Source organism: Pseudopodoces humilis, chromosome 1 (assembly GCF_049639895.1).
Source record: "Pseudopodoces humilis isolate 2021_Gansu_Grassland_sample_001 chromosome 1, ASM4963989v1, whole genome shotgun sequence".
Taxonomy (NCBI): Eukaryota; Metazoa; Chordata; class Aves; order Passeriformes; family Paridae; genus Pseudopodoces; species Pseudopodoces humilis.
In genome coordinates, this window is record NC_142200.1 from 123,931,194 (window position 1) to 123,957,459 (window position 26,266).

General features: G+C 36.0%; 1 protein-coding gene across 10 annotated transcripts in view; it reads left to right on the forward strand.

Moving 5' to 3' along the window:
• The window catches only part of DGKB (diacylglycerol kinase beta), a 407,361-nt gene that overhangs the window by 328,925 nt on the left and 52,170 nt on the right, over positions 1-26,266 (forward strand). For all 10 annotated transcript variants that reach the window (XM_088052622.1, XM_088052624.1, XM_088052617.1 and 7 more), the window contains one exon: positions 2,850-3,045. In XM_088052622.1, the coding sequence (XP_087908748.1) occupies positions 2,850-3,045 (196 nt within the window). The remainder of the gene's footprint in view (positions 1-2,849; positions 3,046-26,266) is intronic.

Here is a 26,266-nt window from a genome sequence, read left to right on the forward strand (position 1 = left end):
CTATGCAGAGCTACCTGTAGGGCAAACTTTTTGTCTGTGTACGAACAAAAGAAATGCTCCTTTCCTAATTCAGAAAGTTGCTCATCACTGGGGGACTCTGAGGCCTCGCCACATAATTGTCTTAGTGTACTACCTGCTGTGCTCAATATTGAGTGAAAATGGAAGCTAGACCCCGCACCATCCTATTTCACAATTCTTCTTTTATTTAAATAATTCCAGTCAGTTTGGGGGACGCCAAACCTTTATAAATTAACAGCAGGGAAATACCAAAGGTGTCAGATTGCATATTTATCATCTTTCTCGTGTAATACTTAAATATGTATTAAGAAGTGACTGACATAAATTAGGCAGATTTCAGAAGCCACAGGCCGTGGCTTGTAGAGGACCCCCTTCTGCTTGACATTTCATCCTTGTCAAAGATCAAATTATTTTAATTTAGGCTGCAAATTATAAGAAATGAAGACTTCTTTGTGGGAATTCCCTGTGGTAATCTGACTTTTGTTGTTACTGCTGCTTGTCAGTGTGCAAAAGATATAATATGCATGCAAATAAGGTTAAAAAATATGTACTATCTAATTATCCAGCCAGTACATTCCACTTGAAGACAGTGGGAGGCCTGACACACAGTATGTGTTTGATTCATTGAGGCCTGCAGGGTATTTACACAAGATTACTTTTAATTATGAAATTAATATCTGTTTATCTAGAATGTATAGCAGTAAGTGAGCATACACATGAGCAGAATTTTTAGCAAAATAAATCATCTTAGTATTTAATACATATAAAATATCGAGGAAAACCACAAATTTGCTTCCAAAAATGACAGTGAAAACCTAGGCCTTTGTTCTTGTAAGAAAAATATTATTAAAAAGTTACACTTTCAATTACAGTAGTTGCAACAATTGCCAATTCACTTTCAGATACGCCTTTTGACTTTAAAGGTTTCCCTGTATGAATATAATCCATGGGTTTAAAATTTGATTCTTGAAGAGCAAGTATGAAATGGAAATCTTAGTGTTGAAATTGTTCTCTCTCCTGATGTATGCTCTTCTTAGAAGAATTAAGGTGTATGTGCATTATAATACAGTTCTGTTTTATAATCTCAGAAAGTTTCAGAATAAACAATTATTCACAGTTATTCTTGTGTTGTACTTGGCTTTTCTTCAAAGCTCTGCTAAAAGGTTTAGGCAGAGAGGAAGAAGTGCTAGTGACCCACAGAACAGCAAGCTGCAAGATGTCAGTGGACTATTACTGAGGCATGCTTAATTATTTTTCCAGTTTTCTCCCTTATTGTGTATTGGAATTGCAAAATAATACACTTAATCAAATGGATGACTGGATCCTCTACAAACTTGCAGAACATTGCAGGAGCAGGATCAAATATTTTGAAAATATGCTGCTCTACACTGTGGTTCGTATGACTTGTCAGGATATTAATGTACACTATCTGTGCTGTGAGGAATGAAGCTAATCCATCTCTAGCCAAGGTGCAAGTACATGAATCCTGGGCAACTCTGGCTGGTTCAGTGAACTGATGAGTAGAGCTGGATGCTTTGCCTTCCACCTGTAGGTTCCACTGTAGTAATAGGAAGTTGCAATTTATTTTCTCCTGTGGAGGGCTCTTCAGTATTTTGCTACATTTTATATAAGAACTCCGTAAAGTTGGTAGAGAGGAGGACTTAGCTTGAGTAAAATTATAGCCAGTGAAGGCTAGGTGTATGCTATCAAGCTAGGTTTATCTCATCCAGTGTATCTCAGGTGAACTGTACTTGTGAATGCTGGGGTTCAACCACCTGAGAAAATGCTGCAGTTTGTCTTTGGGCAGGCTGATGTGTTAAAATGCCTGAGCCATTTTGCAGAAGTTAAAAATTTAGTCCCCTTAAAAGATATAATTGGAAGTCAGATTTAGCAAAGAAATGTACTTGTATAAAATGTCTTAATGTCCAGGTTTGCTGTAGGAAGCATGAGATACACACACTAGTGACACAAGATGGGTATAATTCCATCACTGAAGAGACTACCCACAGACTAAGATTACTTCTGTGTGTCCAGTTAGTCTTGGGAAGGTCTGAGATCACTGACACCTCTTTAGCTCCACATCCTATGTTTTCCCTTAGCAATGATGCATATTTCAGAGAACTGGTTGGTGAAAGTTCTGGGCTAAGAATTGCTGCAGCCACAGCAGGAATTATTGTACCCTCTTCTACTACTTTTACTTCTGGCTAGGAGCTACTAGTCAGCCAAAGCCCTATGCTGATACTCTTGTTGTGCCTTTGGATTGAAACAAATACCTGTGTGGTGTTCTGTGCTCCTGGGGCTTGCTTAGACCCTTTTCCAGAAGTCTGTGTATTCTCTGCCTGCAGGGACTTGGTATTCCATTTGTTGTGGAGGGGACTCAGTTGCAAGAGTGACAAGTATCATTGCAAAATCATAAGGCAGAAAATTTAGCTGGAAAAAGCAACAAAAGCTCCAGTTATTGATACAGAAATTTTGGTAGTATAAATGTTTTTCTGCTAATTGCTGTAGTGAAGCTAGAAATATATTTCACTTGGGTCAGTGAACAAGATAACAAGACACTACCAAATGGCCCCCCACTTAGGCAATCAAAAGCTGAATAGCAATCATATTTTACATTCTGAATGATGATCTGTTCTTATCTCATATCTCCTTTTCAGATAAGTATATCTCTTAGGTGTAAACATTGAATAAACTATTAGCAGTGTTAAGAATGATAAATTGCTGGAAAAAAAATATCTGAGAAGAAGAACATTCAGATTTTTCTTTCTGTCTTACTACTTTCTCTCCCTTTTCCTTTTTTTTTTTTTTTCTTTCCCTTCCTTTCTAATCAGTGTGATGGAATTCAGCTGGACTTAATCAATATCTCTCTGGAAGGAATTGCCATTCTAAACATCCCAAGCATGCACGGTGGATCGAATCTTTGGGGAGAAACAAAGAAAAGACGTAGCCACCGTCGGACAGAAAAGAAGAGGTCGGATAAAAGAACCACTGTTACAGATGCCAAGGAATTGAAGTTTGTATGCCAAGGTAAGCTTACAGATTGATATAGGCTATCTGGCTCCTTAATGTCAACTCGGTTATATAATTGACCTTGTCGAGAGAAAGAATAGACAGTTCTTAGATATTTCCTTTACTGTGCATTTAGCTTTTCTGATGGGAAGCACTGCCACAAGGGCACAAACAAAGATGTACTGCCAACTGCAGTCTCTGTACTTGCAAACCTGCCTCAGATATTACCTGTTAATCACACCATGTGGCACTGTTTGCTATTGGGACATTCAGTCTAGAAGTAGTTGGAGATTCTGGAGTTGGAAAGTGCTTCCTGAGTATTTATAACGTTTCTTAATGTCATTGTGCATAAAACTCAGAGATAATTGTGCAGTGTTTCTAAAAAGCTTTGGCTAGAGGTGTGGGAAATTACTTCAGAGTAAAAAGAGCAAGCTCTCTATGCATTTTATGTTATTATGTTTATAATGCTGTATGAATCCTTGAATACATATGCTGTAGTTGGCTTGCACAGGCACGATCATTTCTTTCTGGGCTCATGTACCTACCTGGTGATTAGATGCACTTACTCAATAAATTTTATTACTAAACATAACCCTTGACAAAACCAATAATAAATAATAATTGCTCTTTTTCTCTGAGTCTGAATACTATGCATTGTAACACTTGTCTACACGTCACAAGTCTGAGTGATTATAAGCCGTCACTGTTTTCACACCAAAGGAATGAGGAGACCAGACTTTGAAAATGGTTTGGGATTTGTTTGTTTTTATCTGTTTATCCTAGGAAAGGATTCTCTTTTGCTTCAGAGTATCTTCTTGCTTCTCCTTCTTATTCAGACTTTATAAAGATCAGAACTTCAACTGTCTTATGGTGTTAGGATCCTTCTACTAGTTTTGAATTTTTATTTTTACATTTCATCAGAAGTAATTTTTAATTCACTAGTTATAACATAGTTCATTATTATGTGTTGTAGTTTTAATTCAGCTAAATTATCTGGATGACAAAAGTTTAGCAATAAAGTAGTTTTTTATGGCTTAGAGACTGCAATAGGTACTAGCTCAGTTTCTGTGAGCTCTAACAATTTGACATAGGTTCTGAGAATCTCAGTGTGACTTACCAATACACCCTGTCAGCCTAAGTCTCACCAGGCACTAAGCTTCTGCCTACACTACAGTTCTGTATTATGTCCTGGTGTTCAAGGGATGGAGGCTGCTGGGTAAAGGGCTCACCAAATTTTTCCTTTTGTTTTGTTCCTAAACACAGGGAGATAGGACATTTATCCTTTTGATAGTAGTGAAACAAACGTTTCACTTTAACTTCTTTAATCACTGAAATTATGTGCATCTTTGATACATATGTAACAGTGATTTCAAATCTACTGACTATAACTGATGTGTTAGAAAGGTATTGCTACACTCAATTTCCATTTTCCTGGACAGGATAAAGTAAAACTACATTAAAAATATTAAAGACTGAACAGAACTTCCCATGTTATCTGTTGAAGTGTTCATAATGCAGACATTAAGCACCTTGCTTTAGAAAAACTGTTCTTACTACTTACTTTCTAATCACTTTATCTGCACTGTGAATGGAAGTAGCTTCATCCAAAAGGAAATTTTAAAGAGATTGACTTCTCAATATCCAAAACTAGATCACCTCTCACATCACTGAGTACATGGATAGTATTATTGTTTGCATCTTCAATACCATTCCAGTGCTGAGCAGAAGTACCCTTCTTGGATTTCAGAGTGGTCCGTGTTTATTTTGTTCCAGTTTGCAACACTGAGCAGTCTTGAGCATGCAGAGTGGATTCCTTTTCAAGGTGTGGGGGATGTGGGGGTGGGAGGTACATGCTCTGAGTGCAGGTGCGTGTTTAGTCCATGAAACCATGTCAAAAAAAACTCCAAAATGAAGGTAGTGTGAACATTTCAGAACCAATTGATTAGCTTTAGGGTCCACTCCTATTTTATGCTGCAAGGAACAATAACTTAATTCCGCTAGCTAAGATAGGTTCTTAGGCTGAGTGTGCTTCTTCTTCAAGTCAGAATTCAAGATTATTGCTGAATAATGGAATTCAATCAATTTTATGTCTAGGCTTCTCAAATAGTTTTGAGAACTCTGAATCTACTCACTGGGGAAATAACTGACTCTCACTTGAAAGCTTTATGATATTTTCTCTAGCTGATTATTTTCTTAGGCATTATATACTTTTGGCACATTGTACCTTTTAGTTTGAGGAAAATATTTTGCAAACTATTAATACCTGGTGCAGAGATAGGTATTACTGTATTGAGAACCATGATAAATACATACCTGCTTGTTAACTTCTGTTTATTAACTTATTCTGAATAAACATCCTTGTAGTTATTTTTATGTCCAAGTAAAACATCTAATCACTTAACAGCTAAGCACTGCACTTCCTAGGAGACAGCAATCAATCCTCATATTTTCCTATGGATACATACACACACACACACACACACACACACATATATATATATATGTATATAGATTTTGGTGTTGAATTTTGTTTGTTTTTTATAAATCTTTATGGATCTCCTGAGTAGCACACACATTCAGTTTTAGAGTTTTTCAATTGCAGTACAACTGTGGGTTTTCCAGCTGTGTATCAATCTGTATTCGTGTCTCTGCTTTGCTGGTTTTATTCTTCACCATAAATATATGAATTGAAGGTTAGTACTCTGACCCCTTAGGTGGGGTATTTGCATGGGCTGTTGGAAGCTGTCTCCTTGCTCTGGGTAGTTTGTTGCCCCCAAGCACATTGAACAGTCCCAAGGAGGACTTCTCAAACTGCTTGAGAAACCTCTATGAGGTCCTGCTGCTGTCTTCTCGTGCTCTGGTGTACAAACCATGTATGTGCAACATGATCATCACTGCAGGAAAAAGGGTCAAATTTCTGCCAAATCTTTTTTCTTTCTTAGGTATCTGTACCATGCAGGGGAAGTATATTTCTCTAAGCCCACTCCCCTCTTTCTTTTCTTTCCTATTTAGCGTTGCCACCTGTTAATGTAAAAAGGCTTGTATTTTCTTTGCCCTTCCCATTATCTTTCTCTGCACACTCAATGGCCAGACCACAATTTGCACTTTAGGTAATCAAATGGATGTCTGCTTAGAAAACAATCTGATTACGTGCATGTAGTCTGAAAAACAATATATTGAAATTGAGTGGTTTAAAATGTGCATTATTTAAATACATTCCCTGCTTATCTTATTAGGGGTTTGTACATGTATACTAAAGAGAAACATTTGGCAGTCATTACATATAGGTATGTGTGCCTGTGTGTTGCATTTCTGTCTAACTAATAACATTTTAATATAAAACACGTATGAAAATACATTTGTCTGATTAGCTTATAACTAATTGGAAAAAAACAACCCCAAACATATTTAGCTGAAGTGTACTAAGTATTATCATAATCCTTGTTAGTGGAGTAAATACTACAGATTTCATTTCAGCTCCTGTGCAAAAGTAGAGAGGGTCTTCCATCATATATTATTAGGGTAAAAGTCAGATTTTTTTTTATGATTTCATTTCATTTTAATTTCTAATTTATCAGTACAATTTCTATTGTAAAATGTCAATGCATTTGGAAAAAATATAACTACAAATTTATGTGACAATTTGTGAAAGTAGACGACTTAGTGTTTTGACATTATGAATCTCACACTTGCAATGTTTCCATTTGTTGTTTTATTTTAAATCTTCTAGTATGTACATATCTGTGATACATCTATCCACAGTCCATTTACAGATTTTATATGGTACTGTGAACTATCCTTGAACATTATTTATATAGGACTTCTTTTTGGATATTCACAGATATTGATAAATGTCAGTACTTTGAAAGGATTAACATACTGCATAGAAACAAAGCTCTGAGTTGAGAAACATAAATGCAAATCAGTGCGCTGCTTGGTTGCAAATCCCGTCTAAAACAAGTTAAATCATGATAACATGCTGTACATGAAAAATATATACCCCTTATGTTAGAAACAGTTTTCTTTGTCGCAGAAATTCTAAATAAAGTTTTCAAACCTTTAGTGACAAAAAGGATTTTTTTTTTTTTTTTTTTTTTTTTTAAATCTCTCCAGTAAACTTTTTGCTAAATGAAATTTCCCCCGGGGTGGAAGTTGTTATGCTTTGATTTGCTTTCACTGCTGAAGTTAAGTTAAAGGCCTATTCTGAAATGGGATCTCTTTTAAAGTCTCATCAAAGATTTGATGGCATACGTAACTTGCTTTTGCACGAGGGGTTCCACTCACCTCTCTGGACTCATGCTTGAAGACAATATCTATGAACTGTTAACAGGTGAAACCTTTAGACTATCAATATTTCAGTGAAATACTTATTTCAGATTTGTTTTGTACATCACCAGGCACTGATACTTAACCAAGACCTTACCAAGTTGATCTGTGCAGCTTGTTAAGAGCTGCAGTGAGCTGTCACTCCACAGACTACTAGATAAATTCAATGTGCATTCATATCACAGCACCTAGGCATAAACCAAGCTTACCAATATGATTCAATAACCCTGTGTGGAAATCTCTTAATAACTGCATTATGACTTTCTGAATGGAAATGCAGCAGCTTTGGAGATGGAATAATGTGTATGCAGACAGTTCACTGCAGTTAAAAGCAGTTCAAGACATGCAGAGACTGTGAAGGCCTTAAAACACTTCAAAATATCCGTAAATATTAAGAGAATAGAAAATGCCTTTCTTATTAGGTGTCAAATTTCACTCTACAGGGAGAGAGAAGCTTCCCTATAGATAGGGGATTCCTGACATCCTCCCTAAACAGCTTATAACTTTGTGAGCTAGCTGTCTAATTTAATTTATGGAGGTCTTTCATAACCTGTACTCTGGCTAGGTGACCTTTCCTTGTTAAAAAAGTTGAAACTATATACTATATATACAGTCTGTGTAATATATACATTAAATATACCCAGTGTATATTCATTATTGATGGACTTTGTGTTATTTTTGACATGGTGAGGTATGTATAGAAAACTCTGTATAGTAATATTTTTATTAAATGTTACTGACAATGTCATGGCTACATAAGGTAATAGCCCTTACTTTGTATCTTGTTTAGACAGCTTTTTACAACAAAGACATCAACACCTTACCACAGACAAAAAAAAAAGGCTTATTAGAGCTATTTCATAGCTAGTCTATGTTAAGACATTCAACTTTTAACATTAGTCTAAACATTAGAAAAAAACTCTAAATTTATTCAGACAGTATTTTTTTTTTCTTGTCCATGCATGTTCCACATCTATTCTGAAACTTTAAAGGGCACATATTTCTGTGTAGAAATTTTTGTTACTATTTTGGGAGTGTGTGTTGTTTACAGTAAATGAGATAATTGTGAGGGCTGTTCAAGTTAGTGTGGCATTAACTTCACTGTCTAAAATATCAACCCTGTTGCCAGTAGATAGAGTCACTTCAGGAAAATTATTTATCCTGCATCCAAATAAATACCTAATGTAGGCAGAATAAAATGCTTATTGGAGGTGACTCCCTTTCCAGTTAAGTAGAACCTAAGGAGTAGGTTGGGTTAGACACCTCCCCTTCTGCCAACTAGATGGTGAGATGAATTTCTGTATGTTCTGCTCGTGGTGATAGTTCAGCAAATACTTGAACAGTCCTTGGAGCAGGAATGGGAATTGGGCACCACTGCCAGATAGGACTTGTTGAACTGAACCGTGCTTGCTTCCATAGATGTGGTGCTGGTGTAAAAACCAAAGGATGTAAGATATAAACATCACAGTTTTCCCATAGTAACAAATTTCTTTGTGGTAGAGCTGTAATTTTCCTAACTCAAAACTTGGATTTTGGCTGATTGTCTAAGGGAAGGGTTGATACTCAGATTTTTTTGTCTCATATTAGCTAATGAAGATTCTGTGGCCTTGGCTCCTCATTTTTGCTTCATGCTCATATTTACTGGAATGACATATTCAAATATCAAAAAGGGCTAAATGGCATTTTGTCCTAACTGTTTAGTTAAATTGTGCATAGCACCATTAATTTGTAAGATCTGTGTTCAAACATTTACTTTAAAGTAAAGCTTTTAAAGATAGTACATATTTCCTAATATGAGAATGTGGGCTGGAATGCTATGATTTTATTGTGCTATTGAAAAGGAGTTTTCCTGTCTTCTGTTCCACCCCCACTACCCCCTATGCCCCCATTCCCAGAAGTAAAGTTTAGTTTCATTTTCTTACTCTCTCTTTTCTTTAAAAGAGGCTGTGTTCAGTCCAAGCCTTATTCATACAAGTATCATCATCAGTGTGCAGGATGGAGCCCATAATTCATAACACAGTTTTAATCTTTCAGAAATATAAATACAATGTCTTTTGGCTGTGAAACATGGAGTTTGTTGTTATTAGAAATTAATAGGACCTTAAAAATGGCTTGATAGTCTGATTTGGTTTTATATTTATCAAGCATGTGTATATGTTTCTGTGCAATATAGATCATAGTAGAAAAACAATTTCCTTTTATTTACAAGGCAGTTGAGATTGTCATTGTATTATACTTTTTGTGCACGGAATGTTCATTTTCTTTCAAACGTTATTCATCGAAAGAGGATAATTATGGTGTATTTCACAGTCTGCCAGAAGGAAAATGTATCTTTGAAAAGTTTCATTTCCCTTAAGTTGCTCATTTTCTATAGGAAGACAGAGCTATTAAGTAACATACCCATGACAAAGATTGATTAAAATGGCATAAAGGACTATCTTATCTCTAAGTACAGGGCTTTACATGTATAACTCCTGTGACATTAAATGCAGTAGGTGAAATTAGCTATTGTATAAAAAAAATTCACAGTAAATTGGTTCCTACAGAGAAAAAGGTGAGGGTGGAGGGGATGGCATGTTAAGTAGCAACAAGAAGTAGGAAGTTACTTATTGTTTTAGCATACACCTATAATGTAGCATCCAAATAATCACACCAAGTTCTCTGCAATTACTGAATTATTCTGCTGGGGCTCACTCTGGCTGCTAGAGTGGAAATACCACCTTGCTGATGCGCATTCTCGTATTGGGCCAGCTTCTTAGAGCAGCTCAGACTCCTCTGCAGCGTTCAAGATGGATTTAGCCCAGCTCTGTCTGCCCTGGGACAAAGGGTATGCCCTAATGTGCCCCTTGTGCAGGGCCTGTGGCGCAGAGCTCAGCACAGGTATCTGCAGGTGTCTGCAGGCTCATATGACCTGTTCCCAGTATTCCCAGTGCTTAACTTGGTTTGCTGGGAGCCCTTGGTAAGCCTTGCACCTCATTAACACAGGTAAATGAACACTTACCTGCACGACAGCCATTAGTTAAGACATAAATAATAAGGGATATGAATGCAATATCCAGATATTTTGTTGAAGTTTTTTTTCCCTACCCACTTAATAACACATAACATTTTTTTGTTGCAGCAAAAAACTGATCAGCTCACCCAGGCTTTTTTCTTTTTTTTCTCCTTTTCTTTATAATTGTTTTTCCATTTCTAGTACTGAAGGCAGTGGTTATCCTGCTATTTATCTCAGTAAAGACTTGACTGATTTGAAAATACACCCTGCAGGATGTGAAGCTCTGTAACTATCTCATTTGTATATGACAGAAGTATAAATTTGCTTTTCCTGAACTCTTTCTTTGGGTCTTTCCTCCATGTTGATCTTGCTCTGACTGTATTTTTGCTACCATGTTTCAAGTACCATGTCATATCTCAAATATAGATATTTGTATAAGAGCATTAGCACAAGGCAAAACTTTTGCTCCATTTGAGTGTAATAACACTGAAATGACCAGATTTATATGAAGGAAAAGAAAGTACCATAACTTAGGGCAGAATTTCACATTTTTCTGTATATTAGAATGAGGCTGGAAATAATTAGCAAGTCTCAGATTAAAGCTACTGCTACTAGTAGGAGTGCATGTGTGGGTATTTTAAAAAAGATATGTTTGAGTGACACTTTGAGGTTTGTAATAGTGTAAATATGTGCCTTTTTCTCAAATTCACCAAGAATTCCATTGAAACAAGTGAATTAATTTCTTAACTTCCTCACTGAATATATTTTCTACATTGTATATTGATTTAGGTACACATATGCTTTTTTTTACATTCTCGTTCTCTTTTCGGGCTTAATTTTTATTTTCTCCTGCTGTATAGTGGCAGGAATAACAATTATTGCAGAAGTGAAATGGAACAGAAAGTAGCCCCATCTTAGTTATAAAATAACTGTATCCTAGTATGGTACTTTGATACAGAGTTTTTCTGTAATTAAATTGAAAACATCTGTTACTATCTCAACATATATTTTGAGTTTCATATCAGTTTAAAAATTAATGTATTTCTCTGCTTCTGAAGTTTTCAGTTATAAATTACTTGTAAATGTTAGTTTTCTTCTGAAAGCTTACAAAAAGTCAGCAATTAACCAACTACAACAGGTGTTTCCTTTCTTGGGGGAAGGAATGCATATGATTATTGTAATTTAGATTCCTGTGTGAGTTAAGGAATTGGCCTGTTATTAGAAAACATTGCAAGCACATGGAAAACGTTTAAAATTAAGTAGAAAGGTTGCATGAATTTCAGACTGACATAGGCTTAACCCCTTCAGTCTCTTTTTACATGTGAATGATACTTGAATAGTTGCATTTATGGCTTAGATTTATAGTAAGAAATTTTTGATGCCAAAGGTGTGTTTTTGTATGGTGACCTTTGTATGAAAAGCTTCAATAACAATTTTGCAGTATTCAATTTGTGTAATGGCAGACAAGCATTCCCTAGGAATACTGATAACATATTACTCAGATTGTTTGCTCATTTAACCCTGCCCCAGGTGCCGGAATCTTTAGATTAAAGATAGAGAAATAAAAATAGAATAGCCTAGCAGATCATTTTTGGCTGCTGTAACACATAATCATATCCTCTGATCCATTCTAGTTTTCTATTACTTGTTAATAGAAAATTTCAAGTTCCTTGAGTGTCTGCAAAAGGTGTCAGATTGACAGCAATTTAATTTTGAGTAACAACAGGAGAGAGCTTCAGTTAATGCACACATTAGTATTACTGGTAAAAAAAATATGTAAAACATTATAAAAATATTGATGATATTAAGAACCTGATAAGACCTCAGGTTGTGTGTATATATATTTGCATTACTTACTAGAGGTAGAAGTAGAATTTACAAGAGGATATTAGTGTTTAGGGTGTCAAAGACAATAAGGCAAAAATGTGAGATTCTGTTTGTTACATTAACAAGACTGAATTTTTTCTCTTAGTGGTGGGGTTTTTCCTTCGCTCTGCAATGGCTTGTATTAACCAAAGCAAATAGAAGTAGCTATAAATACATACTGGAATCATGCAAGTATTTTACTAGTGTCTAATTATCCTGCAAGGAATAGGGCTTTGGGTGGGGTTTTCCATACTTGCTGTTAAAATCAATTTAAAGATTTCTTCTTTCCCCTTCTTTCTCCATTTGTTTTATTGCACCTGTAGTCAGCTAGAAAATATGCTATTAGCAGAATATTATGTAGGAAAAGCACCAACAAAAGGAGCTGTTTGATAGTAGCATTGTTTCAGTGACATGTTGTGGAGACCAAGTGTGAATGTGTAGATTTTGTGCACTTGTGCTGATGATAGTAAAATTAGAGGAGAGGAGGTTTGGTCAAACAGTGTCATCTCCGTGACCTGCTCGATTTTTTACCTGCTGCCTTTAAATCATAACCTCCCTCCTGACACTGTTGAGCATTGCCAGTAAACCACTAGGTTGTTTATAAGAGCACATTGTAAAATAGTTTGTGTTGGAAAGTATGAGCTGCCCGACAAATTAATGGCATTGTGAGGTGCTGCCTGCTGGGGTGAAAATAAATCGTAAGAAAATACGGGGAGACAGGTAATGGGCACTAGCCATGCTGCACAACACTTCTCAAACTGCTGCTGAGTGTGTGCCAATAGATATGGCAATAACTGTCAACAAGATTTACACTACTTTCACATTTACACAGTGAGAGTAGAAAGGTTGAAAGAGTTCTATAATTTTATTTAAAGTTTAGCGCCAACTATTTCTGTACCTACTATTTCCAGGCAACAGGGTTACAAACACACTGCTTATCTTTCATATGTGTCAGTGGGAGGGTTTTTATTACCATCAAAAGTCCTTGAAATCTGACATCAGAAAAATAGCAGTGAAGCAGAGGTATATACTTAATTGCAAAATCCAAGTAGGTAAAAATTTCACCACTTACTGTATATGTTGTGATTTCTGATAGCACTAAATTGTGCTACCTATCTATAGCCCCAGTGGGTGGCTCCTGCAGGTAATACATTTTCTGGCTGTGATTCTTTTCCTGATATTGAGTAGGCACAGCTTAAAGTCCCCATGTTGGCTCTGTTGTCCCCTTGGCATTGCATTCCATGCTGTAGAAATCTGCATGAGGCTAATTGAACAATTTTAAAGGTCCACTGTGCGGGGCTCAGGAGTTGTCCCGTCGTCCTCATTACCAGTATTCAGACACGTCTTTACACTTAAAATAACTTTCAATAATTGTTACCACTGTAGAAATGGTAAAATTAGGAGCTTGAGCTGAATTTTCTTTCTGTGGTTTTCACATCCTCAGTGGAACTTGTAAATACTTTCTCTGTGTGCTACTATATAATGAAAGCTCTAGATACTAGTTGAATAACTTTGTCTTCCCAGAAGGGCTGGCTTTCAGGGGATTCAGCTGCCAACCAGTTAGAAACCTTTTTTCAAAATATGGACTAGAGCAGTGATGGATTTACAATAGATTACTGATGATATTTGTGTAATTTTTTGTTTGTTTTTTCTCTTTTTTGTGTGTCTGTTATAGTCAGGAAAAAAAGTTATATCCTTACAAAAACCCCAGTAGTTTCAGAATCCAGTAAATAATGTGAGGCTGAACAAACCATTCCTTGTATTATTTTTTATCAACTGTATGAGCAAATTGGCAGTTAGTGATTATTATTTATTTTTTCTGTGGTAACACCCAAAGGTCCTGGACACTAGGTGCTTTATAAACACAGATCAAATGGACATTTCCTGCTTGAAGAATCAGAGGCCCAAAGATAATTTAGGATGGAAGAGACCTCCAAAGGTCATCTAGACCAACCCTCTCTGCTCAAAGCAGGTCTAATTGGATCAGGTTGCTCGGGGGCTTGTCTAGACCTTACACTCTAAAAAAATCTAAGAATTTATGATCTAAAGTTCATTTGCTAAAACCTAAGGGCTTGGTTGCTGAATGCAAGGTTAAGAAGTCCAATTTCATACTGCATGTATGTGGCAGTCAGTATGTAATTAGTTTTATTTTCATCTGTCTTATTCACTCAGGCTTAGCTGACCCTGTAGTCCTATCGTAGAGGTTTGTAGTTCAGTCTTAGAAACAACAGTTCTCTACTGGAGACTTCCTTTTTGGAAAAGCCACCCATGGGCAAAATGAGCACTGTCAAGTGAAAACACCGAGGAGCTCTCACCCCTACTGGGAAAGAGTACACTGGAATTGATCCTCTTGTTTTTTCTGACCAGTGTTTCCTGCTTTTTCCTCTAAAGTTTGTAAATGATCCTTTTTGGCTGCTTCAGGTGGAGTCCCAGTATGTTCATCTCTTCCTTAGAGACCTAGAGACCTGCTTAACCCATTGATGGTCCATAAGGAGGCACATGTTGAATTGTAAGTTTGTGTTGAAAATCAGAGGCAATAGCACTAGGAGGCTCCTAGCATCTTCTACAAAGCCCCCCCTTCATTTACCTGGACTCTAGGTACAGTTTGGGATATAATTTCCCTTCTAAAATATTTCGTTTCTCCTTACTGACCTCCTACTTCATAATTCGATTTCAACTCTGTTTTCTTATGAAAAATTAGTTGAAAATTTAGGACCTCTGGATCCCAAATGGCAAACAGACCTATAGAAATAATGGCAAAAAGCTTTATAGAGTGCAAGTGGCCTCATATTTACATGACCTTCTACAGATAGTAAAACATTTTTCATAGGTGGCCATTTTCTATAGACTGTCTGGAAAAAAATTATTCATGACTCGAGTTTTTGTATTTATTCAGTTAAAAATATTCTTTTCCAGTTTGGGGATGTTTAGAACCATTACCTAAGAACAGATAAAATGGATAATTAAGTCTTTAGAGCTTGAAAAAGTTATGCTAGTAAGAAACAATCAGCAATTTTTGTTATAACATCGGAAATAATATTAAGATGTAGACACTTTGAGAATTACTGAGCAAGACGTAATCAGAAGACATTTAAAACATCAGAAAATAATTGCTGTATAATTAATTGGGGTGATGGAGTTGATTAATCTAGCTCTGTCTGAAGTAATTTATTAAACTATCATTTTCTACAGGTAAAAATCTTTATGGTTAGTTTCATATATACAGACAATACTTTTCAGCTATAAAATTGCCAAAATATATAGGGATAGTTATTTACGTATCCACTCATGAGGAGATACATATTTGCTTTTTAATATTTTCATCCTCTGGAGCCTTTTCTATAGTGAGACAGACTTACTTCAGATATCACTGTGATGATGTCACTCTGTTTATTTATAGATGTATCCAGGTTAATAAAACTCTGTCTGATGAGCACCAAGCTCTTAACTGGGTGTAAATGCTAACAAAGACAACATACTCTTCAATTACTTTGCAATAACCTGTATTTTAAAGTAAACATCAGAGCAGTATTAACATAAAAAGCAAAAGAAAAAATTCTGCATTTCAGACACCAACTGGAGGGAAGAAATTGTGATATGTGGCTGCAATATGTATGTTTTTCAAATTTCCAGTGTAGTAATTTCCTGCTTATATTGTACCAAAAGAATTGTTTTAATATAAAGAATGAAGAGGTCACTTTGATCAGACCTCTATGAAATAATTTCTCCTTCTTGAAGGAAAGAACACTGAACTTAAATTCTAATATTGCTTGTTGTGATAATAATTTCAAAACATATGTATTTAGAGTATTCAAAATGAAGATCATCTGCTCATTTTTATGTTGAGTGGTGACCCCTACTAAAGCATTTAATTGTGCTATAGGATTGTCTCTAAGTTACGATTTCTGTATATGTGAAAAGTTCAATAAAAATGAACAAACAAAAAAGATTGCAGTACAGCATATAAAAATTCCAATTTTTTATCCCAGCTAGAAAAACTGTTATATCCCTTTCATTTTATTTACCTCATACTTTAAATTGTCCCTATGGAAAAGAGAATGCAGATGGATGACTGACAAGGCTTTCTCACCTGGGCATCTCTCTTTGGCCACACTGTATCTCCTTGGGAAAGGAGTCTAAAGCAGCTTCTATTGACCTTCTATTTTTGAGCTGCGGAGGCTGGTGGCCAAGATCTGTGTGATGAACAGAATGTCTCTTTTCAGACATGTTCTTGCTACCTCAGACAGAATCTGTCTGAGTATGAACATTTGACATCATCTATCTAACTGCACTGGTACAGTTACAATTTTTTTTATCACTTCTTACTCATGAGTTCATGAAGTATTGTCTGCTTTGTTAAATTATTTTAACATGTGTCTTGTGTTCTATGTTGAATTATGAAGTAGTCATATGCCAGAAAGTTCATGGAAATTTGTTGTCAGTAGCAGAAAAGACAGAGATGAGAAGGGCTTTGACCATATTATCTAGGTAAGGTTTCATTTCATTTTGTATAGAAGAGGTTTTGTGGGTGAGATGGCAATCCTTTGTTTGAATGATTAAAGGTAATATAAAAGTTCACATTACTTTGATTCAGCCAGAGTCACAAGATAGCACTGATATAAAATTATTACTATATTTATGATTTTTTTTTTTGCCTTTTTGTAGATCACATTTCTGAGTATGACTCTTTTTATTATTGAACAAATAGAGGAAGACCTATTTTATAAAACTAATGAGGAAACTAGTATGCCTAACAGCATATTATCTATTTATAACTTCCTCCAAAACCGTGTTAAGACTACCTCTACCAAATTGGTAATGTCTGTTTAGTGCCTTAGCATTCAGAAGTTATTTCTTTACAGGCTAAGTAGAAGATTTTATAAAATCTATTTTGAATAGCTTGAAAAATGTGTCGAATAGTATGTCTTGTCAAAATCTGAAAAAATCCCCAAATTATCAGACATTTCTTGAGGGTAATATCAAGGCTTTGGGTGGCTTTGAGAGACAGGTAGTTAAAGAAAATTTCTCTTGCCAGCTGGATCATGGAAAAAGATTTGTTCTGCTGTGGAAATGAAAGGACTGTGTTAAAACAAAAGCTAATAGGAGAGAAGATGGCCTTTTAGCTTTAAAAGTAGAGGAACTACTTGCAAGAACTTGAAAGAGAGAGTGACATTGTGACCAGTGAATTCAAAAATCACTAGATTCCTTTCATTGTACATGCATTAAATATCTTTTGGTCTAGGCCACATGTTTGATTTTCCTTTTTTTTTTTTTTTTTTTTTTTTTAAGGGATTTGGGGCTCTTCTTAACATATGGTCCATCATTATAGGAATGTGACAGATCTATGAAGTTTATGACAAGTCTTGTCAATGTGAGCTGCTAGATAATTGACAAAATGTTGCTAGATAATTGAAAAAGAAAAATCCATTTAACTAACATGTATTACTTGTACAGCATGGTAGATGACACTGTTACATATCTAGCAACAAGAAATGGCAGAACATGTGAAGTGGCATAGCTGGGTTAATTTTGGCAGGGAAGTCTGATCAGTGTGTATTTCTTCCCCTTAATAGAAGATGGTTCGTACTGCATGTTGAGACCCCAAAAAGGCGTTACATACAGCCCAGACGTTGTTGTGCTGGCTTTCCATGATGATAGTGCTGCTGTAGGATTTATGCTATAAAGTCTGTTTACAATGGCTCTGGTTTCAGTGTAATCTTGAAGGCTGCCCTAATCTGAAAAGTTAATTAACCCAGTAAACAAAGCAAATCTCTTAATTCAGTGTTATGAGGCATATGGGTGTTTGTTGTGCATCAGCTGAACATTTCCCAAGTATTTAGTAAACACCTGTGCAATCACAGGATACTTACTAATGAGTATAGTAGCCTATCCTTATGTGTCTAGCGACTTTTGAATGTAAACGTTGGTTCCCAGTGGTCTTTATTAATGCAGTCTTCTTAGTAATTTAGACTTTGTGAATTAAACCAACTGCATCTAGAGATCACCCAACTTCTTATGGCAGTGGCTACTTTTTCTCTTCTTTGACTTCCCTGACCTCCCACAGCAGCTGTTCTTACAATGCTTATCATCCAGTTTAGTGTGCTACTGTAAAACAAGCTTGCTTTTTAAAAACAAATCTGTTAATTTAGTACTCTCCTTTTAAATGAGTAAATTTTAAATTTGGAGAGGAAGTTAAGAAAAATAAGTTATTTTAAAGCAATTGTTTACTTTTTTATGGTATTTATGTATCCCCATTTTACCCCCCCATAAGACAATACTTTCGAATTGGCACAAATTCAGCACACTGAGAATTGGTACATGAATACAGAACTGCATAGCTAATAGTTTCATTTAGAGGACCACACACAGTTGCTGCACATGTGAGGGAAAAAAGCTGACAGATGTCCACATCCCCTGGTTCTAAGAATAATAATAACCCTCCAACCTAACAGACTAAGCAGGAAAGGCTCTCAGAGCACCGTCACCTTTTCCCCTTCACCCCATGTACATTCCTGCAACTTCTTACCTTATTTTTCCTAGTTCAGAGATAGAAGTTATGTATCTGAATAGCATATAATAAATCCCCTTATGAGAGGAGATTAATTCGTGCTTCTTTATTATACAAAAATAGTATCGCTTTCCCCTACAATAATAAAACCTTGAAAGCCACCTCAGTCTCCTGCAGGAAAGAATAAAAAAATGAGAATTCTTTCACACCATAAGGAAGAGTGATGTGATGGTTCAGTAGTATCTGGAATTAGTAGATGAAGCACTTGCTGTCCCACTTCCCTGCTTCACAGAAAGCCTAATTTATTTTGCCCCACATGTAGTCTACATCAAGTTTTCATATTCTTTAGAAAAGCTTGGGTTTCGATAAGGAGAGTCTACTTTTTGGCTCTTTCAGGCACAGAATATTACGTGATGTAAACTTGACGACTAAAAAAAATAGAAAAATAATAAAAAATTCTATTTCTTTGGACAAAAAATAATCTCATGGGCATGGGATATTGCACATAAGTTCTAACTGTCTGAGACTAGTGGCACTATCAGTTTTTGCCACTCGTTACAGGGGAGAATAGCAAAAGCAGGGTTTAGGTATTTGTAAGAGAGACAATACATTATTTACTTCTAAAATTTCATAAACTCGAGAGTCAGAAATACTGTTGTCATTTGAAAGTTAGGAGCATCTAAAAACCGTGTGCTTTCACCTGAGGTGTTCCTTCAATTTTTCCCTGACATACTGAGTAGGTTTTGAAATACGCGTCACTGCATGAGATACTCAGGAAGAAATGTTTGTATAGGAAGAGTCATGGTCTTTTAATTACAGACTCTGTTTACACTAATATCACAGCCATCAGCAACTGCATCCATGCAGTGTCAGCAGTAATTAGCACCGAATATATAGGCCTCTACTCAGGAAGAATTGCTGAATGTATGATTTAACAGCCCTGGAAGTGCTCCTACATTATCCCACACAATAGCATTTTTAGTATAAACTAAAAATGCCTAAAAAGGATTTGCTGTTAAAGTACAGATCCCAGCTTACTCTGCACTAACCTCTCCAAGAAGACAAGACCAGAGTAAGTAGAAGACATAAGGTGAAGAACATGAACAGTATAATGCAGGAGAAATCTCATATGAGATGAAAATTTTGGTCCCGGTCCTATTGCCTTTCATGCAGTTGTGACTGCAGCTCTGCTTGTTACGGAGCCAGTCCCGTGTTAAGGCACTGATAAGAGTGCTTCAGTGGACTCACTTCTGACTTGCAGTGCAGCCTCAGTTAATGTAATGGAGGCTTAAACCCTCTATGTTTCAGTATATTGCAAATTGAGTATCACAAGTTACTTGGACTAACTTGGTTACACAGATTTATGCAAGCCTGTTCTTCAAAAGAGTATTTTTCCCCTGCAGTGCTAAACACATCTCTGCAACATTTGTTTACTAGGTCACTGGTATTCAAATCTGAGTTTCTTCTTAAACCAAATTCCTCCATCTTCTTAATAGCATGCAGAACATAGTCCCAAAACCACAGGGAGGGTAAATTCATTTTTATTTTTAAATAATGGAGCCTTTATGCATTCTGAAATGAAAGTCTGTCTTCAAATAGAGGTTTCTCCTCTTCCCTCAGTCATGGGGTTTTGGGTGCAGAAAGCTCACTGAAAGATGGGTGAAAATTGTAAATAATTTAGAAAAAATACCATACATTGTAGAATCTCCTGCTCCTTGCTGAATTTGTTTTGGCATGCAGAGACACTAATGCACCTGTGGAGAGAATGTTCTCTGTAATGGATGACATCTGGTTTGAAGACAAAAGTGGAATGTCAGTAGACATTGTTAAGGGAATGACAGTAGTAAGAGCCAATCCTGCTGGTAACTGCAAAGAGGTCTCTGAACAACTGTTTGAAAACGCACACAGCTTCCTCAGAAAATTCAGCAGATATATATATATATATAAAATATCTGCAAACTGCTTACAGACAATGCTTTAAAAAACCCCAAACCCTCTTTTTTTTTTGTTAGAAAGATCTACTCAAAGTTTCTAAGATGTTTTAGAAGCAGTCTTAAAACAGACTTTTATTTCCAATAGTGTGTGGAACAACAGTACAGCTGTTTATTTGGGCAAAATTCTGCTGTATATATTATTTCTTCTTAAGACGGACATAAACGTCCTTGAGATTTTTAATATGTTTTGAAATTATCTTTTGTTCTGTTCTAAATTAAGTTTAGCCACAATTAGTCTAAATAATTGTTCAGCCTTTTGTAGTCTTCATAATTTCTTGGATTACTGACTACTTTATGATTAAACACGTGCACAATCTCCTTAAAATTAGTTTGGTAATGAACTTTGAATCAAGATCAAGATACATTTGAGAATTTGACCCAAAATTAGGATACAATTTGAGTTTAATGCTTAACTGTTATGAAAATTCTTCAAATTATTAGCTGTCAGCTTCTCAGAAGTCATCCCTTCTTTGCACAGAAGTGGATCCTAAAGCTTTAAAATGGAACATTCTCTGTATATGTATACTTAAATGTGTATGAATCAAAATGATAAATAAATGACTGAGGAAATAAAAAGTAAATAGATTTATTTCTGCTTCTAAAGATCCTACATAAAAGGAATAGCTCCTAATTTGCACTGATGGTATGCCTTATTACTGCGTGCCTTATTTTTAGAAATAAATCCAAACCCCATTCATTTCCATTCATTTTTATAGAGAATGCCATGTAGTTCTTTCAGAAAGCAAGTAGAAAATACCTAGAATTCATTGTTACATGTGATTTACAGTTCTTTCCTACTACCTGCCTTCAAGAACAAGCAAAGGTCTCTTCCTAATTATGCTTCATATTCTGAGTAAGACCTAGGTAAATAAAAACAAAAAAAAAAAAAAGTAACAATGGAAACAAAAGAAGGTGTGTAGACTTTTTTAATTGCACAGTTGTCTAGGTCTTGCAAACCTTGACAGAAATTACTTGTGATGTTCAGAACTGATCACCAGTTTACCTTTCAGCAGTAGCTGTGCCAGAGCTGTCTGCCTAACCAGGGCATGGTTCCTTTTGTGCTCTGAGGTAGGCATTTGAAGCAGATCAGATGAATCAGACTGTAGTCATGTCTGTTATTCATACAGTCATGGTCATGAATAACTGAAGTTAATTATTCACACGAATATGGCCTTCAGAAATATTTTCTAAGTGTAGTTGATGAAAAAAAGATGTCCCAATTGCCTGCTCACCAATGCAGCTGTGACAGGACAGTCTAAAAGGGGCATAAGGTAAACCTGAAGGGCTTTTCTGTGGTAATCCTTCTTCCTACTGTCTAATGGTTTCCTTAATGTGTCAATATTTCATTTACATTCGTGTGACCATGCTCTGACAGGAATGCCAATAAAGCCTCCAGATGCTAAGATCGTTCTGAGTTATTTCTGTGTGTGGGAGTCAATATGATGCAAACCAGGTGAGAGACTTGGTTGAATAAAGCCATGACAGATGCAGAGTTTTCCAGCAGCTGTCCCAGAAATTTCTGCCCTCACAGCTGTACCCACCCCTACACTGAGGACAGGCCTCAGGGAGCAGGTGGGGACCAAAGCAGCAGTAGCTGGGGTAGTCAGACCGAGGTGGAACATGAGCTCACGCCTTCACTCTTCTGGGGATCGATATGCTGCAGAGCCCCTTGGTAATGACTCAGAGGTTTTGATGGCTCTGTTTTTAAAGATGTGTTTCTCCTGCCGAAAGATCAAGAGAATCTCTTCTGTTTCCAAAAGCAGGGAATCTCTGTGATCCTTTGTAGAGAATTTTCTTTTTGTAATAGAAAAAGGCAAGTGTCTCCAAGGTCTATTTGGTCAAAGTCGCTGTGATTTTTCTTCCTACAGGTATGGATATATAGATGTAGCAATGCTAATATGATTTGGGAAAAGAAATGTGTTTTAGGCCTAATTGTGGTCATGAGAAAAGCATTTTGTGAAGGTGGAAGTTTGAGTTTCTTACTCTCTTGTCTACAGCAGTGTCAATATATAATTTGTGCAAAGTAGCATGTTAAATATTTAAAAAAATAGGACCAATATACTTGTGAAGCATTCTACATCTCAAATGAGTTCAAGTAGAAGTAACATTAAATAAGTGACTATTTTTTCAGTGGAGATGCATTTTCAAATATGACTAATAGCAGGACAATAAAATATTTGGAAGTTTATTTGTCTGCATCTGGAAGGCTATACTCACTTATTCAAGAGGCCGACAGCCCTCAAATATTTGGAGTAGGGGAAACTGGGGAGGGAAAGAGGTTGCATTTGAGTGCTAGCAAATTGAATCATTCTACAGCCTTCGTTCTTTTGTCCTCTTATTAAGTGAAAAAGTATAAAACATAATAACCAGCTACAGAAGGCAGATCCTACATGAAATTATTTATGCTATTCATAACTTTTTTAGCAACAGGCAGCTTTCCAACACAGTGATTTACAGGTGCTTTTCAAGAAACGTAATCAAAGTATTATCTCTTCTTTTGAATAAGACTGTTGGAGCAAACAATGTTTTCTTTAGTTCACCTATTTTTGTCTGAGTTCCAGGAAACTTAGATGCCAGATATATAACTACACATCTTGTATTTTAAGGAATAAGAATATTTTAAGGTTTAGAAACTTCCATTTCTTTAGCAACTAACATGTGATATTAATGGTCAAATTTCAGACTATTAATGAGACTCCTAATATCAGTCAGGAAATTAGATATTAATAATGGACCTGAATCTAACCCAGTGAAATACTCCAGAGCTTTGGAAGTATTCACTTTCTGACCTGAATAGAAAAATACCAGCTTATGTCCCCATGAAAGCAATCCAGCTAAGCCACTTAAGTACAGAGCAACCTGCACATGGTATCCTAATATTTCAGGTGTACCCCAATGTAAATTCTTTCCACATCTGACTTAACTTTCCAGATGTTTTCAGACCAGTGTGTCTGAGAGTAAGGGCAAGTGGAAAGTACTCTTTCTGTGCAAAACATATACTTGAGAACCACCTAAAATTAACTGATAACTGAAACAGTACCATATATACTGTTAGTTTTGTGTATTTTATTAATCATGGAAGATATTTATAGACTAAAACAAAAAATTCTGTTTTTCTGAAAGCCTTGTGAATGAACTTTTGTATCCAAGTTTTTGAACTGCAAGCTTCTCCATTGTTTTATATCAAGGGCCACAGCTCATTCTTTTCATGATAGCATCTCATTTTTATTAGCTTACAAAGACTCCAGTGCATAAAACATATGCAATAGTAGTAGCTATAAAATATACTGGAAATAACTATTCCCAGTAATTGAATACATTGTCATTAAGTACCAAAACAAGTCTTAAGAAAACTCTTTTCCTACAGGCTATACTTCCACCAGTCTCTAAGCTGATCATATAAAGCAGCTTTCTTTCACATATTAACAATTTAAAGTAAAAACAATTATCATTTTTGTCTGCTATTGTTGATTAAATGATAGATCCTTAATTATAAGGATATAAAAACTGTGTTCCTTCTCCAGAATAAAATGAAAGGTGGAGAAAATGTATTCATTTGAATAATGAGTGGAAGGATTGAGAGTGAAGGACTCCATCTAAACCCAAGTGTAATACATGGGTTTTATATGGCCCCATGCACTCCTAGGGCTTTTTTCTGAAGGTAAGTATAGCATGATTATAAGAACTAGTAAAATTCAGGTTGCACTTTGACAGAATCAGTCATGTTTCATACTCTCAGATGAAAAACTTCTGTCACAAAGCGCTGCTCTCCCTTGCCATTCAAATTAATTCATAAGACACTGCTGATCTATTTACCTCTTTAATCTGTATTGCATGCTGTACCTCCATATCAGTCTGATTTAACTGCCTCAGGTTCTGCAGTAACCAGAATGATTCTCTGTATATTGAGAAAGTCTAAATAATTCACACAATTGTAGCCCTGAGTCTTGTTTGATTTCTCTTACATACATAACATTCAGTGATCTAGAGGTGGTGATGTTTCCTTGTTTTTGTTGGAGTACTGCTCGGGAATCTTCTTTCCTTTTCATCTCTAGACTGTATTTTCCATCTGATTTAATATAGTGGAATATCTTACAGATATTGGGGACTGGGGAAGAGGTGGGGAGGAAGCACTGAAGAATGTGTAGAAGATAAATTTCAGGAAATTTAGAAAACAAGCCCCCTTCTCCCCTAAAGAAGACCTGCATCTTTTATCCATTCACCAAACATTGAGAGATTCTTTCCTAATTTTTGTATCCAGTCTTCTAGTTATGTAAAGAATTTTTTTAGGAATGCGATGTGGTTTTTTTGGGTATCTGGAAGGAACTTGCCTTAATAGCAATCAGTTTGGCTTTTCTACTGTCCTTATTTCAGTATCAAATGTGTAGTGAAGTGAATAGATAAAATGTTTATATTTTTTCTGTGTTTGATTTTAGGTCAGTTTATTGGTTACCCCAGCTTGCCAGTGATACAGTGTAGAAAAAAGCTATAAAGATCATTAGGGATGTGAGTTTTTGATAGATATTGTGCCCCCTGGAGAAAGCTTAAGTCTTCAAAATAACAGATTTCAGGTCCTTAGTGTTTAGTTTCGTTGCTCAGTTGTTGGTTTGGTTGGGGTTTTTTATTTTGTTTTGGGGGGTTTTGTTTGGGTATTACTGTTGTTCTTATTCTTTATTTTTGCTGGCACTAGCTTCACCTTTGTGTTATGCAGAAAATGAGAAACGTTTAGGGATTGATTCTGCATTGACCTGTGGACATTTGAATGAGAATCTACCCAGTTCTGTAAGTGTTATGGTGTGCTTTGTTATGTGGAAATTACTTAAAACATGAATCTGTTTGATTTAAGAATTCCAAGAACTTTCAGTTTGCACATTGTCTGAGAAATGCTTTCATTAGGCTGGGTAGACCAGGATCACCAGTGAGAAGAACTATAAAATGCACCATCTACCCATTTGAGTTTTCTCAATGAAAAAGGTGCACATTCATGAAACAGAAAAACACACTCTGACCACATGAGGAAATGACCAGAACAAACATTTATTCCTATTTGTAAGTGCCCAGCCCTGGCTTTGAGTAGTGTTTTGTGGCCATGGTAGTACAGGTGAGAAATAACCACAATTAGTCTTCTTTCAAAACCTCAGTATAAAGAATATTGAACATTGTTCACCTGAGGGTAGAATTAAGAGGTGACTGTTACGTAAAACATTAGATTGCTGATATCTTTGCAGGTGGTTTCTAGGAACAAGGGCATTTCCACTGCCTAACTTAGGTACTTGTCTTAGGCTGCTGTGCACTGCTTATTGCCTCCTGCTGGGAATTACTTTTTGGAAAAGGTGATTGCAGAGACGCTTATCTCCTCATTTAGGCACTTTGTTTAGGTGTGTAACTGTCAGGTGGCTTTTCATATCTGCCCACAGCTCCTATTTGGCTGTTCTGGTGCATCTCCATGGTTTGATATATAATGCTAGCAGAAGTATAAAGGCATTTGAGTTGTGGACTAGATATGCAGATAATATTTTCTTAATACTTCTTCCTTTGTAATCTTTTTTT